The sequence below is a fragment of the Haliotis cracherodii genome, unplaced genomic scaffold, assembly GCF_022045235.1.
Source record: "Haliotis cracherodii isolate W230 unplaced genomic scaffold, xgHalCrac1.p SCAF_11, whole genome shotgun sequence".
NCBI classification, from domain to species: Eukaryota; Metazoa; Mollusca; class Gastropoda; order Lepetellida; family Haliotidae; genus Haliotis; species Haliotis cracherodii.
In genome coordinates this window covers 581,419-597,500 of record NW_027266266.1, presented here as the reverse complement: position 1 = coordinate 597,500, position 16,082 = coordinate 581,419, and the positions used below count along the sequence as shown (strand labels likewise).

The following is a 16,082-nucleotide window of genomic DNA, read 5'->3' as shown; positions in this document are numbered from 1 at the left end:
CACGTGTCCACTGCTAAACACATCACGCCAATTATCTGTTGGCGTCCCTTGTTGTTATAAGTTTCCAGCTTTGTTATCTTATTACTTTTCTTGTTCTTACGGGTACATATATATGTACATAGCAATCATTCCTCGTAATAAAGATGCTGACATCCATAGATTCTCTTCCTCACTCTCAATGTAGTGTATCTACACTACTCAGTCACGACTGTGTCTACATTCGCTGATATTCACAACCCATGACACGGCTTAATGACACCTGTCGACGCATTCACTGGCAATGAAGTTGTCTTCGAAAGACACGATTCCCCAAATAGCCGTCCAATCGTATGTGAAGAATAGTCATTTAGGTGTCCTAGTCAGAGAAGGCCCGCCCCCATCACTTCAAGAATGTCAGAGCAGACAAACACGGGCATCGCGGTGTCTGGCTCTACCACGTGGCTGACCACGTGACGTCATGCCCAGATGGCGAGAATCATTTAAGTATCGATTGATGATGAAGATATATCACTGATGTGTGTGGAAACACGGCGGCTTGTCACGGATATCTACCATCGTGTAACTCTACTACCTAGGATCTCTACCATCGAGTAACTCTACCACCTAGAAACTCTACCACCGTGTAACTCTACTACCTAGGATCTCTACCATCGTGGAACTCGACCACGAGAAACTCTACCACCGAAACAAGCTTAAATCGTCCCTTTGCTGTTTAAAAAAATCTAATTTACGTCATGCATTATATATAATTATTTTGATCCATCATATTTAGTTTGACGTTTTTAACTGCCTTGTATCTTGTCATTGTGAAAACATTGTGAGCGACGATGCATACAGAATTTTATGAGGAACGTATTTCCAGCGAGAAAGGGACCAAGAGGCTGTTTTAACTTCTTTGACGTTGAGAACGATTCGCATTCTCATGGCATGACCTGAATAAAGAATTTATTAAGACCCCACTCTTACCTACTCAACTGGCACACTAGAAGTTTGTGACTAAGTAAAGGAAACGCACAACGTTAGGGATGACAGCTTCTGATTTGCATATGTTGTACCAGAGTCTTTCTGCACTTACGTGATCTCTAAAACATTTATGAAAGTCTTTGACATTCTTCTTTATTGTTGTTAGTAGGCGATGGAGCTTTACATTGTGTTGTGGAAATGAAATAAAAAGAATAAAAAGGTTTAAAACTGTATGAAAACATGTTGTATTGGTGTCAGACCTTTATGGTTATTTTGTGACTCGGTTGCCATGTCAACTATGTTGACATTCAGGTCTATTTTCTGTCCGTTATCAATTGATTGATGTTCCAACTCCTAGTTGCAATATGCTTTCGTTCTTGCTTAGTGGACCTCATTCTGGTTTGGTCACACTAAAACCGGTTCTGCTCGTTCTTGATTAGATTTTAAACTTGGTTATCAGGTCACTGTTTTATCCCTTCTGATTGGCTAGTTAAGTTCAGCCTTGTGACGTTTTGCACATTTCCCGACCATGTGCCACTCTGAACTGCACATCACAGGGGAAAGGGCACGCAGGGCACATAGAGGTCATAGCGATTGGTCAGGGCCTAGTTGTCCATTTGACTTTATCCCATAAATGGGTTCAAACGAATCAAACCAACGATCAAGTAAGGAATCTAACCAATGTGTGATACTGCCACACGGCTACGTCTGCAAACCGTCTGAATAAAACCTCTCACATCCAATAGCGAGTCAGTCGTTGGCGAATTTAGCTGTTGCAAAATGGGGCCTCCAGTGAGGACAATTCATGTTTACTGACTGTTCAAGCACACTAGCAGGAGGATAATTTATCGGGCCTCGACAGCTGGTAAGGGACAGCGGGGTAGCCTTGTGGTTAAAGCGTTCGCTCGTCAAGCCGAAGACACAGGTTCGATTGTTCACATGGCACAATGTGTGAAGCCCAAAGTAGACGTTCTCTTAAGGATCGCAAAGTAGTTTCACTTTTAGCTCCCCACTCAGATATTGAGATAAGTTTCAGAGTGTTTACGGAATCTGTGAGGAGAATGCCTCTTTTATGGCAGGGTTTTATAGTGCCAAACTGCAAATAGAAGAGGAAGCCACTCTTGGGGATCTCGGCTTGAGGATCTTTATGCTAATAAGGCTTCATCTTCAAAGTAAGACAACAGCTACTGAGAATAATCTGGCGCTAAAGAGTGTTTTCTGGAAAAGACTCAAACCTTCTCTCAAGGATGTATCGGGCCACAAGTATGGCACTATTCAGGAATTTGATCAGTTGTGTGTAGCAATAAGGAGAATAGAATTTGTGCTTCAGAGATAACCCATTGAGCCACTGTGAGCCTTGAGTTGTAAACCAAAATCAAGACGACAGCACCAACCACCAACTAAAACGCATAGTTCAAAGGTTATCGGTTGAGTAAGGCACTTTGAAGAAGCAGCTGAGTTTGACTAGCACACTGGCACCAGATGTCTGCGAACCGTCTGAAAAAAACCGTTCCACACCCAACAGCGAGTCAGTCTTTTGCAAATTTAGCTGTTACATGTAAATCCTTCAGGGTGAAGTGTAATATTGTCCTTCTTGTGCCCTTCAGGGTGAAGTGTAATATTGTCCTTCTTGTTCCCTTCAGGGTGAAGTGTAATATTGTTCTTCTTGTTCCCTTCAGGGTGAAGTGTAATATTGTTCTTCTTGTTCCCTTCAGGCTGAAGTGTAATATTGTTCTTCTTGTTCCCTTCAGGGTGAAGTGTAATATTGTCCTTCTTGTTCCCTTCAGGGTGAAGTGTAATATTGTCCTTCTTGTTCCCTTCAGGGTGAAGTGTAATATTGTCCTTCTTGTTCCCTTCAGGGTGAAGTGTAATATTGTCCTTCTTGTTCCCTTCAGGGTAAAGTGTAATATTGTTCTTCTTGTTCCCTTCAGGGTGAAGTGTAAAATTGTTCTTCTTGTTCCCTTCAGGGTGAAGTGTAATATTGTTCTTCTTGTTCCCTTCAGGGTGAAGTGTAATATTGTTCTTCTTGTTCCCTTCAGGCTGAAGTGTAATATTGTTCTTCTTGTTCCCTTCAGGGTGAAGTGTAATATTGTCCTTCTTGTTCCCTTCAGGGTGAAGTGTAATATTGTCCTTCTTGTTCCCTTCAGGGTAAAGTGTAATATTGTTCTTCTTGTTCCCTTCAGGGTGAAGTGTAATATTGTTCTTCTTGTTCCCTTCAGGGTGAAGTGTAATATTGTTCTTCTTGTTCCCTTCAGGGTGAAGTGTAATATTGTTCTTCTTGTTCCCTTCAGGGTGAAGTGTAATATTGTTCTTCTTGTTCCCTTCAGGGTGAAGTGTAATATTGTCCTTCTTGTTCCCTTCAGCGTGATGTGTAATATTGTCCTTTTTGTTCCCTCAGGGTGAAGTGGAATATTGTCCTTCTTGTTCCCAACACGGGTGTATGTCATATTGTCCACTTTAGGGGTGTTTTACGTGAAGAGTTTTAGGTTAAATTGGTAATTATATAAAGTGAAGTAATATTTCACATCGACTCAGCAATTTGTCGGACCAATATATGACGAGAGTGGTTGGACGACACCCTGGCGTTACTCAGAACAGAGCAGAGGTGTCCGCCATTAGTACCAGGTACCGCCCTGCTAGAATAGGTCTTCAGCAACCCATGCTTGCCGTAAAAGGCGACTATGCTTGTTGTAAGAGGTCAGGCTCACTGACTTGGTTGATGCATGTCGTCGATCCCAAGTGCGGCATTGAACAACAAACAAAACAAACAAACAAAACCTTTTCTCCCTAATACTGACAACAAGCCGAGAGATGTCATTGTTTATTAACGTCACAGAAAATACCACTTCTTCCTCCTCGGGCCAGGATGCGAGCACGTGCAGCCGACCGGGATGTGTTCGTTGTCCCAGTGGAAGTCAAACACGCCGTTCCGACATATCTGCTTTATAACGGGGATACTGTGGTAGACCGGGCGACACAGGTAGTTGTTTCCGAGACAGTACGCGCATGTGCAGTTGGCGTAGATGATGTTGTGAGGGTACCTGGGCAATAAAGCAATGTCAAGGTCAAGTAATCACGACGTAATTGACTGACTCTTATCAAGGGATACTGCGTTAAAATACGTATATAGCCACTACCCAGCATACTATTTTAAAGGCCCTATCACTAACTAACGAGGCCCAATCCCGAAATCACTATTTTACAGGGCGCAAAACTCAGCACACAACTTTACAGGACTTAATGCCCAGCAAACAAGTCACGTTATCCAATGACCATTGCATTAATTTACAGGACCAAATACCGAAGCTATTGTAAAGGTCCAAATACTGAACATACTGTTTTACAAGTCCAAATACTGAACATACTGTTTTACAAGTCCAAATACTGAACATACTGTTTCACAAGTCCAAATACTGAACATATTGTTTTACAAGTCCAAATACTGAACATACTGTTTTACAAGTCCAAATACTGAACATACTGTTTTACAAGTCCAAATACTGAACATACTGTTTTACAAGTCCAAATACTGAACATACTGTTTTAAAGGTCCAAATACTGAACATACTGCTTTACAAGTCCAAATACTGAACATACTGCTTTACAAGTCCAAATACTGAACATACTGTTTTAAAGGTCCAAATACTGAACATACTGCTTTACAAGTCCAAATACTGAACATACTGCTTTACAAGTCCAAATACTGAACATACTGTTTTACAAGTCCAAATACTGAACATACTGTTTTACAAGTCCAAATACTGAACATACTGTTTTACAAGTCCAAATACTGAACATACTGTTTTACAAGTCCAAATACTGAACAAACTGCTTTACAAGTCCAAATACTGAACATACTGCTTTACAAGTCCAAATACTGAACATACTGCTTTACAAGTCCAAATACTGAACATACTGCTTTACAAGTCCAAATACTGAACATACTGTTTTACAAGTCCAAATACTGAACATACTGTTTTACAAGTCCAAATACTGAACATACTGTTTTACAAGTCCAAATACTGAACATACTGTTTTACAAGTCCAAATACTGAACATACTGTTTTAAAGGTCCAAATACTGAACATACTGCTTTACAAGTCCAAATACTGAACATACTGTTTTACAAGTCCAAATACTGCTTTACAAGTCCAAATACTGAACATACTGTTTTACAAGTCCAAATACTGAACATACTGCTTTAAAGGTCCAAATACTGAACATACTGTTTTACAAGTCCAAATACTGAGCATACTGTTTTAAAGGTCCAAATACTGAACATACTGTTTTACAAGTCCAAATACTGAACATACTGTTTTACAAGTCCAAATACTGAACATACTGTTTTACAAGTCCAAATACTGAACATACTGTTTTAAAGGTCCAAATACTGAACATACTGTTTTAAAGGTCCAAATACTGAACATACTGTTTTAAAGGTCCAAATACTGAACATACTGCTTTACAAGTCCAAATACTGAACATACTGTTTTACAAGTCCAAATACTGAACATACTGCTTTAAAGGTCCAAATACTGAACATACTGTTTTACAAGTCCAAATACTGAACATACTGTTTTAAAGGTCCAAATACTGAACATACTGTTTTACAAGTCCAAATACTGAACATACTGTTTTACAAGTCCAAATACTGAACATACTGTTTCACAAGTCCAAATACTGAACATACTGTTTTACAAGTCCAAATACTGAACATACTGTTTTACAAGTCCAAATACTGAACATACTGTTTTACAAGTCCAAATACTGAACATACTGTTTTACAAGTCCAAATACTGAACATACTGTTTTACAAGTCCAAATACTGAACATACTGCTTTACAAGTCCAAATACTGAACATACTGTTTTACAAGTCTAAATACTTAGCGCACTATTTTACAGGTTTTCCTACCCGAACATACCATTTTGCAATTCCAAATACTCAGCATACTGTTTTACTGGTCCAACATTTCAATACAAAATTTTACAGGTCCAAATACTGAACACACTATTTTACAGGTCCACACACTCAACACACTATTTTACAGGTCCAAATACTCAACACGCTATTTTGCAGGTCCAAATACTCAACACGCTATTTTGCAGGTCTAAATACTCAACACGCTATTTTACAGGTCCGAATACTCAAGATGCTATTCTACAGGTCCGAATACTCAACATGCTATTTTACTAGTCCAAATAATCAACACACTCTTTTTATTAGTCCAAATACTCAACACGCTATTTTACTTGTCCAAATACTCAACACACTATTTTAAAGGTCCGAATACTCAGCAGACTGGATTATTACCAAACTTATTACTGTAATATTTCAGATTGCGGTGTTAAACAACAAACAAACAAACAACAAACTATTTTACACGCCCAAATACTGAACATACTATTTTACGCGCCCAAATACTGAACACACTATTTTACGCGCCCAAATACTGAACACACTATTTTACACGCCCAAATACTGAACACACTATTTTACGCGCCCAAATACTGAACACACTATTTTACGCGCCCAAATACTGAACACACTATTTTACAGGTTTCACAACCCGAACACACTTTTCTGCAGGCCCAAATACTGAACACACTAATTTACGCGTGCAAATACCTAACGCTCTATTTTACATGCACAAATATTGAATGAATATTTTACAGGCCCCAATCCTTAACACACTATTTTACATGCACAAATATTGAAAACATTATTTTACAGGCCCCAATCCTTAACACACTATTTTACATGCACAAATATTGAAAACATTATTTTACAGGCCCCAATCTTTAACACACTATTTTACATGCACAGATACTTAACACTTTATTTACAGGTCCAAATACTTAACACACAGGGAGAGAGAGAGAGAGAGAATGCTGGAGTGACACGGAAAAGTGAAATCTAGATGAGGGAGGGAGCGTTGAATAAGTCTGAGTGAGCTTGCAAAGAGTGAGCGAGCTCCATGATTACCTGTTCTCGTCATGGTTCTCATAGTACTCCCAGGGGCACAGAGACTGAAGGTTGATCTCGTCACTCATGGGCGCAAGCTGGGGGCACATGGCGGGCACGGGGGGGAACAGGTGGCTGGAGACGCGCGAGCTCTGGGGGAACGGCATCTGTGGGTGGATGGTGCTCTGTAGTCGGTCGATGATCTCGAGGGCCTGGGGTGTGTGGCGGCAGCTGTCGTGCCGGTCTCCCGTGCTGGGTACCAGGTGGGTGAGGCTGAGGAGAACGAGCGGGGTCCATAGCGCCACCTGGAAGAAAGATGACAAGATGCTGGTGCTAGGACTGTAGATGTATGTGACCAGTACCAGTCAGTATCTTCTGTGTGGCGGTCGACAAGACTATAGTGAAGGTGGGTCACATTGTATACTGAATAACACAAGTTCCTGTGACATTGAATACGATTTAATGCAAAGTTATGTTTTCTACCAAATCTGAAACAATTTCGGTTTGCAACAGATAAACGACTCCTGTAAGTTTTCAAATAGTTTAATTTGCCATACTGACTTCAGAAAATGCGTGATTTCATAACAAAAAACAGGAACATGCCAAAATGTCAATTTACAAATCAATAGCGTGTGTGTCCACCTCTGATTGCGGTGCAAGCAACACATCTTCGTCTCATGGAATGGACAACCAAGCGTAGCACAAAGTCTGGTGGGATATCTATCCATACCTGCTGCAGCATGTTTCGAAGTTCCTGAAGTGTCTGTGGAACACGTGGTTGACGTCGAAGGCGATCCATCTCACCCCACACGTGCTCGATTGATGAGAGGGTCAGGGGAGCGAGCCAGCCAGTGGATGACATTTGCGTTGTTTTGTTGAAGAGAAACCTGAACAAGTCGAGCAATATGTGGCCGGGCGTAGTCATGTTGAAAGGTAATGTCTAGACGCAAAAAAACGGTAGAACAACAGGGCCGATGATCTCGTCGCGGTAGCGCTGTCCATTGAGATCTCCCTCTACCACTATCAAACGGGTCCTCTGTCTTGCTATAATCCCACCCCATACCATAACGCTGCCGCCCCCGAACCGATCTTCTTCCATGACACAATGATTCACGTAACGTTCACCTCGACGTCGGTACACTCGTATCCGTCCATCGCTGAAGCTGATCTGAAAACGAGACTCGTCAGTGAATAGAACTTGTCCCCACTGCATGGCCGTCCAGCGTAGACGCTGTCTGCACCATTGTAGACGTGCTTGATGGTGGTTTCCTGTCAAAATGGGACGTCTGGCGGGTCTCTTGGCGACAATCACTACACATCTGAGGCGACGATGTACGGTTTGTGAAGATATTCGTCGAAGGCCAGGGATGCTTCTTGCTGTCACTGTTGCTGGCTGGAATCGATTTCGTAGGTGTGTTGTTCGAATCCAGCTGTCTTGTCGATTATTGGTTAAGCGTGGCCTGCCACTCCGAGGATGGTCTCTGACTGCATTCGTCTGTTGCCAACGTTGCCATAAACACCAAATGGTGTTTCTGTGGACGTTAAATTGTCGTGCAACATCACGTTGACTCGATCCTGCTTCAAGCATACTAATGACTCGCAGACGCTCATTTTCGGACAGGCGTGGCATTTCGTAATGTTGAATAATTGCGTAATTTTGTTGTTTTTCTGAGTGGTTGTTGTCAGCACGATGCTAAACAATGCATATGTTAACGCACATGTTTTTATACCCATTCTTGGGTTGTGAAATGCATGGGGCTTGCATAAAAGTCAACTTTTGCATGGAATGCATGCTTTTCTGTAGCAGTTGCGTTTTTGTGACTTGATTCCATACATGTAATATTGTAAGCACTATGCAGTGCTGCTTGATAATCTTTAACCTGGTGAATTGTTTTCAGACTTCTTACCCCTCCCTGTTTGATTTTGTTCAGGATAACTCGATGTAAAGAGGGTGGGCGAATTCAAACAGTCGAGGCTTCATTAAACACGGGATGAACCAACGTTTCGCACATTTATTACTGATAAAAAAAATGCACTTTATTATCAAACAAATATCCTGACTTTTTCAAACATACAGAGGTTTCTTGAACTTACGTGATTGAATGTCTAATGCGTTTCATGTAAGAACATTGTTTAAATCGTTAAATTTATACTAACTGATTTCAATAATCATATCTCCGATATCTAATATTTACCTGATATGAAATTCATGTTATTTTATCAGCAAACAACAGCGCGTTGGTACATTATGAACCATTGCAGTAAATTTATTATGCTACTACACGTTCCCATCGCCCCCACCCCATCCCATCCCACCCGACCCTACTCCACCTTTCAAATCCTGCCAGCGAGTCAGTAGAGCGGTGTCGGGGTGGTCTGTACCACCAACAACAACGGTAACATGACCGTCAGCTCTCGCGCGGAAGACAATGAAAGTCTTGACCATGACGTCATGCCAACACGGAAGCGTGGCACTGATTGTTATCGGCCACAATGGGGGCGTGATGAATGCAGAGGTTCTCAGGTTGATAATCAACACTCTTAAACTATGAGCATCAGCTTCTTCTGATTGTTGTTTCCTGGGGTCATGTAATCTGCAGTGCTTGTTTCGTACCTCGTTATAACGCGGCGACTATCTTTTGTTCTGCAGGTATTTGGTGACATGGTTTATTCATCGTCTGTGTGATGTGATCTGTGTAGTGTGATCTGTGATGTGATCTGTGTAGTTTGATCTGTGATGTAATCTGTGTAGTATCATCTGTGATATGATCTGTGTAGTGTGATCTGTGTAATCTGTGTAGTGTGATCTGTGATGTGATCTGTGATGTGATCTGTATGATGCGATCTGTGTGATGTGATCTGTGTAATGTGATGTGTGTTATCTGTGTACTTTGACCTGTCTGATGTGATCTGTAATGTGATCTGTGATGTGATTTGTGTGATGTGATCTGTGTGATGTGATCTGTGTGATGTGATCTGTGTTATGTGAACTGTGTGATCTGTTTATTATGATCTGTGATGTGATCTGTGCAATGTGATCTTGTTATGTGATCTCTCCGAAGTGATCTGTCTGATGTGATCTGTAATGTGATCTATGATGTGATCTCTCTGATGTGATCTGTAATGTGATCTGTGATGTGATCTGTGTGATGTGATCTGTGTGATGTGATCTGTGTTATGTAAACTGGGTGTTCTATTTAGTATGATCTGTGACGTGATCTGTGCAATGTGATCTTGTTATGTGATATCTGTGATGTGATCTTCGTGGTTAGTTCTGTGTAATGTGATCTGTGTGATATTATCTATGAGATGTGATCTGTGTGATGCTATCTGTGTGATGTGATCTGTGTGATGTGATCTGTGTAATGTTTCCTGTTCTGTCGTGAGAGGACAGTATAATGGCCATGTCATATCGGTTAAGCCTCAGCTAACATCTTCATGCAGTGCTACACTCATATTGGGAAATAATACTGTGAATAAGTTTCTGAGACGTTAGCAGCATATCATAATACCAGCATATCATAATACCCGCATATTATAATACAAACATATCACGAGACCCGCATATCATAAAACCAACATATCATAATACCAACAAATCATATTCGCAAACATATCATAATGTCCAACACATTATAATACCTGCATATCGTAACATCAACATATGCCACGTCACACTTGGGGCCAGCAAAGATTCTAAACGATTTTTGAAGACTGAAATAATTTTTTTGAAGTAAAAAGTTGCTTCAGTTTGGCCTTCGTTCTGATGCTCGAGATCAGTGTCGCGGGTTCCTTTGTTTGTGAAAAGATTCCAGCAGATTGTCCATGATATGGTTTTGTTCAATTTAGTTTAACGTCTTAAACAAATCCGAAGCGAAAACTAGTGCCTGGGGCTCAAACGTGTAGAAGGAGAAAACGACAGGGCCCGGGCGCTTGCACAAAGCGACCTTAGCGCTGAAATGATCGTAACTCCCATACTTTGACATAGGCTCACGATAGTCTTAGCGCTGAAATGATCGTAACTCCAATACTTTGACATAGGCTCACGATAGTCTTAGAGCTGAAATGATCGTAACTCCAATACTTTGACATAGGCTCACGATAGTCTTAGCGCTGAAATGATCGTAACTCCAATACTTTGACATAGGCTCACGATAGTCTTAGCGCTGAAATGATCGTAACTCCAATACTTTGACATAGGCTCACGATAGTCTTAGAGCTGAAATGATCGTAACTCCAATACTTTGACATAGGCTCACGATAGTCTTAGCGCTGAAATGATCGTAACTCCAATACTTTGACATAGGCTCACGGACGGACGACAAGATGACAGACAACGAGCCTTGAGTGTGTGAGTGAGTGATTTGGGTTTAAATGTTTCAGTTATAACGCGGCGTGTCAGCATAATGTAGGAGGAAACCCCGAAGTGATGCAGGTCTCAGACGTTTACCACTTCGGTGAAACGCACGAGCCCGGGTATGGTGCTGACAAACCTAGAAACATAATCGGGGCGAACCGGGATTCGAACCCACAATCACAGGTTTCTGGCGTGCCCAACGGATGCAACTATGCACAGTGAATCACGACGCCTTAGCCGATTTGGCCACCCGTGTCCCAGACGACGAGCCGTAACGAGATTAGGTTCTGGCGACCTGAATAAAGGTTTGCTCGAACCTATGACGATAAGAAAGGGTGAATGGGGTTTGATAAATTGAAATGTTGACATGTTGATAAATACTGCCAATTCTGCTGCAATGGATCCACAGCTAATTCAGTGCATACCGACTGGTAATAGCTTCCAGAACATACCGGTAGTGGTGGGCACGTGCACGTGCACGTTCATCTCAACATGATTTCAGAAACACACAGCCCTTCTCTTTTTCTGTTCAGAACTGGGTCATTGGTTCTAAAGAGGAGCCAAACACATTTTCTGATCTAAAAGCGACAAAGTCCTTTCCGCCAAATGGTTTGGTTTTACGACGCTTTATGCAATATTCCAGCAACATCACGGCGGGGGACACCAGAAACGTATCATTTATAGTGATTTGTCACGTTGTTTCCATTGAAGAGGTGGACAATAGTTTGAGTGGGGTAGACAGTTTGAGGTGTGACCCCAATGCGCGTTACACGATATCAAGCTCGGTCCGTCTTAACGAGAGGTGTGTTAAGTAAGGATAAGGTGTAACGTCTTGATTACGATTAGAGAAAAGGTTGTTTGTCCATATATCTTATCCTTACTTAGCACTCCAACTTCTAAATGTTAAGAGACTTGTTCGTAGACATTTAACTCATTCATCATGCTGTAGAGCAACATCTCCATTTCTTGATACTTATCATTATATTTCACATGCTGAGATGGTAGTTTGATTGTGTTTGAGTTTATATCACCTGAAACTTATTCGTCCTATGAAGATAACTCAGAATCACTGGAGACAATATTTAAAACTTAACAATAAATGACTTCAATCAAACCTTGCACATCGCCGTCTTGCTGTTGTCGACTGGTTGCCGTCCTCTTCACAAAACTGGTTTTATCTTGGAGGTCACATACACGAAGCTAATCCCATTTTGTTTTGAAACAGTTTTATCAAAACTCTTCAACTTCTCTGAAGGGAAGAACAGTGCACTGGAGGCCAGCTGATGAAGATGAAAGTGGTGCGTGGAGTCGGTTCCTGGGTTCTAGCAACGTCATGAGCCTCCCGTCCACTGCTCCCTGCTGGACACCCGGTGCTTGACAAATGAACGACGGCAATGTACTGGGTGTGTTTATAGCACGGCGCTGTGTGGGAGGATCCCCCGCTCTTGTCCGTGAGAGGGAGACACATGAGGTCCGTAATTACTAAAGGAAACAATGCGAGATGATGGAGGATATCTACAGGGCATTGCTTCGGCGGTTTCCATTTGCGTAAGTAAGATGTCAGCACAAGGTGATGTGAAGGTGACCAGAGGTCCATCATTAGATCATGACTATTTATTAATAATGCCGAGTCAACTTACAAGAAATGGTTAGGCAGAGGCATTAAAACTTCCCACCCGTGTTGCAAATCGAACATAATTTTAAAAGTTTTTCTTTATTTATAAGAAGCAGAATTTCTGCGCTTTTGCACAGCAGACGTAATTACGATTACAGTAAACTACGGTTATAACGAACTGAAATGGACCACTAATTTTAAAACGTAATAACACAAGTTCGTTATAAGCATATATACAGCATATATACAACAACTGGCCGGGACTAAATAATAAGTTCGTTATAAGCGTGCTCGTTATAAAAGTAGTTTACTGTGAATACATCGTTATCAGTTAAACATCAGTTAAAGCGTCCTCGTGTCACTGGATTGTCTGGTCTGTTACTGGAGTCGGTTGTTCACTGACTGTCTTCCTTTACCAGGTGCAGTGCTGTGCGACGTCAGACAAACTAACACACAATGTGTGTGTGGCGGGTGCTACCCGTAGGGCAGGACATGCTTACCCCTTTCGAAAACACCTGGTGTCATCACTGACTTTCTCTGGTCCGTTCGCCTATTTTTCAACGTTGACGTTATAGATATATTAGAAGCTATATTAGATCAGATAAGTGTTACTGGGTACATAATTGAATTGTAAGAATTAACGTCTGACTGTCATTAGCATCATACACACATTGGATTAAAAAACATCATTACTTCATACGAACATTAGATCAAACACATAGTTACATCATACACATAAGATCAAACACATAGTTACATCATACACATAAGATCAAACGGAGGGGCAGTCGGGTAGCGTAGTGGTGAAGGCGTTCGCTCGTCACGCCGAAGACCCGGGTTCGATTCCCGACATGGGTACAATGTGTGAAGCCAATTTCTGATGTCCCCCGCCGTGATATTGCTGGAATATTGCTAAAAGCGGCGTAATAACCCTATCATACTCATTCTCTCACTCCCCAGATCAAACAGACAAGTAGATAACACGCAAATTCGAATCACTAGCATAGTCACATTTGATTGTTTGTTTCTTGTTTAACGCCGCACTCAGTAATATTTTAGCTATATGACGGAGGTCTGTGAATTATCGAGTCTGGACAAGACAATCCAATGATTGACTTCAGGAGCAACGATCCACGCAATTGGCATTCGATGACATACATCAACTAAGTCAGCGAGCCAAAGCCCACGATCACATTTCTACACATCTATACATCCACACATCGTCACCTATACACATCGCCACATTGCAAATTCCACATTTCTACACATCTATACATCCACACATCCACATATCGTGAAATCTACACCTCGCCACCTCCACAAATTGCCTGATCCAAACATCTCCCCCTCCAAACCTCCACACCCCCACACCTCCAAACATCACCATCTTCAAACATCGACACATCCACACATTGTCAAATCCCCACCTCGACACCTCCACAAATCGCTTGATCCAAACATCACCACCTCCACAACTCCAAAAATCACCATCTTCAAACATCGCTACATCAAAACACCTACATATCCACACATCGACATATCGTCACCTCTGAAAAGATCACACATCTAAACATCCACGCATCAACACATCCACACATCCATACATCCACACATCAACAGATGTACACATGCACAAATCCATACATCCACACATCAACAGATGTACACATCCACAAATCCAAACATCAAACACATCACCACATCCACTCGTCACCACATCCACACATCAACACATCTATACAGCCACACATCCAAACATCCACAGATCAACACACCAACATATCAACACATCCACACATCGCCACATCCACACATCCACACATCCACACATCTACACATCCACACATCCATACAATCAAACATCGCCAATTCGACGCATCCAGACATCCAAACATCACAAAATCCATCCACCTCCCCATCCACACATCGCCACATCCATACATCCAAACATCCATATGTCCACACATCCATACATCCACACATCCACAATTTCACACATCCTCACATCCAAACATCTACACAGCCATACATTCACTAATCCACACATCCACACATCCACACGTCCACACATCCACACATCTACACATCCATACATCCACACATCCACAAGTCCACACGTCCACACATCCACAAGTCCACACATCCACACATCCATACATTCACACATCCACACATCCACAAGTCCACACGTCCACACATCCACAAGTCCACACATCCACACATCCACAAGTCCACACATCCACACATCCACACATCCACACGTCTACACATCAACAAATCCACACACTACACATCCACACCATCCACACCATCCACACATCCACACATCCACACATCCACAAGTCCACAAGTCAACACATCCACACATCCACACATCCACATATCCACACATCCACACATCCACACGTCCACACATCCACACATCCACACATCCACATATCCACATATCCACACATCCACACATCCACATATCCACATATCCACACATCCACATATCCACACATCCACACATCCACACGTCCACACATCCACACATCCACACATCCACACATCCACATATCCACACGTCCACACATCCACACATCCACACGTCCACACGTCCACACATCCACATATCCACACGTCCACACATCCACACATCCATACATCCACACACCCACACATCCACACATCCATACATCCACACATCCATACATCCACACGTCCACACATCCACACATCCACACATCCACATATCCACACGTCCACACATCCACACATCCATACATCCACACATCCACACATCCACACATCCATACATCCACACATCCACACATCCACACATCCATACATCCACATATCCACACATCCACACATCCATACATCCACACGTCCACACATCCACACATCCACACATCCACACGTCCACACATCCACACATCCATACATCCACACGTCCACACGTCCACACATCCACACATCCACACATCCACACGTCCACACGTCCACACATCCACACATCCATACATCCACACATCCACACGTCCACACATCCACACATCCACACATCCACACATCCACAAGTCCACACATCCATACATCCATACATACACACAAACATACATCCACACATATACACATCCAAACATCCAAACATCCAAACATCCACACGTCCACACGTCCACACGTCCATACATCCACACAT

General features: G+C 42.1%; 2 protein-coding genes across 2 annotated transcripts; both read right to left on the bottom strand.

Moving 5' to 3' along the window:
* Positions 1-2,508: 2,508 nt before the first annotated feature.
* LOC139455988 (110 kDa antigen-like) lies at positions 2,509-3,688 on the bottom strand. The gene is made up of 2 exons (XM_071237510.1): positions 3,676-3,688; positions 2,509-3,320 (listed from the first exon to the last, which is right to left on the bottom strand). Exons 1-2 carry the CDS (start codon positions 3,686-3,688, stop codon positions 2,509-2,511), a joined length of 825 nt encoding a protein of 274 aa, XP_071093611.1.
* Positions 3,689-3,793: 105 nt separating this feature from the next.
* On the bottom strand, positions 3,794-12,407 carry LOC139455179 (interleukin-17C-like). Its single transcript, XM_071236732.1, has 3 exons — positions 12,399-12,407; positions 6,948-7,231; positions 3,794-4,004 (listed from the first exon to the last, which is right to left on the bottom strand). Exons 1-3 carry the CDS (start codon positions 12,405-12,407, stop codon positions 3,794-3,796), a joined length of 504 nt encoding a protein of 167 aa, XP_071092833.1.
* Between the last annotated feature and the right edge of the window lie 3,675 nt (positions 12,408-16,082).

Excerpts from the sequence above, each read along its gene's own strand:
- LOC139455179 (XM_071236732.1), bottom strand. Across the intron at positions 4,005-6,947 it reads GAGAACCATGACGAGAACAG|GTACCCTCACAACATCATCT; the intron begins GTAATCATGGAG and ends TTTATTGCCCAG.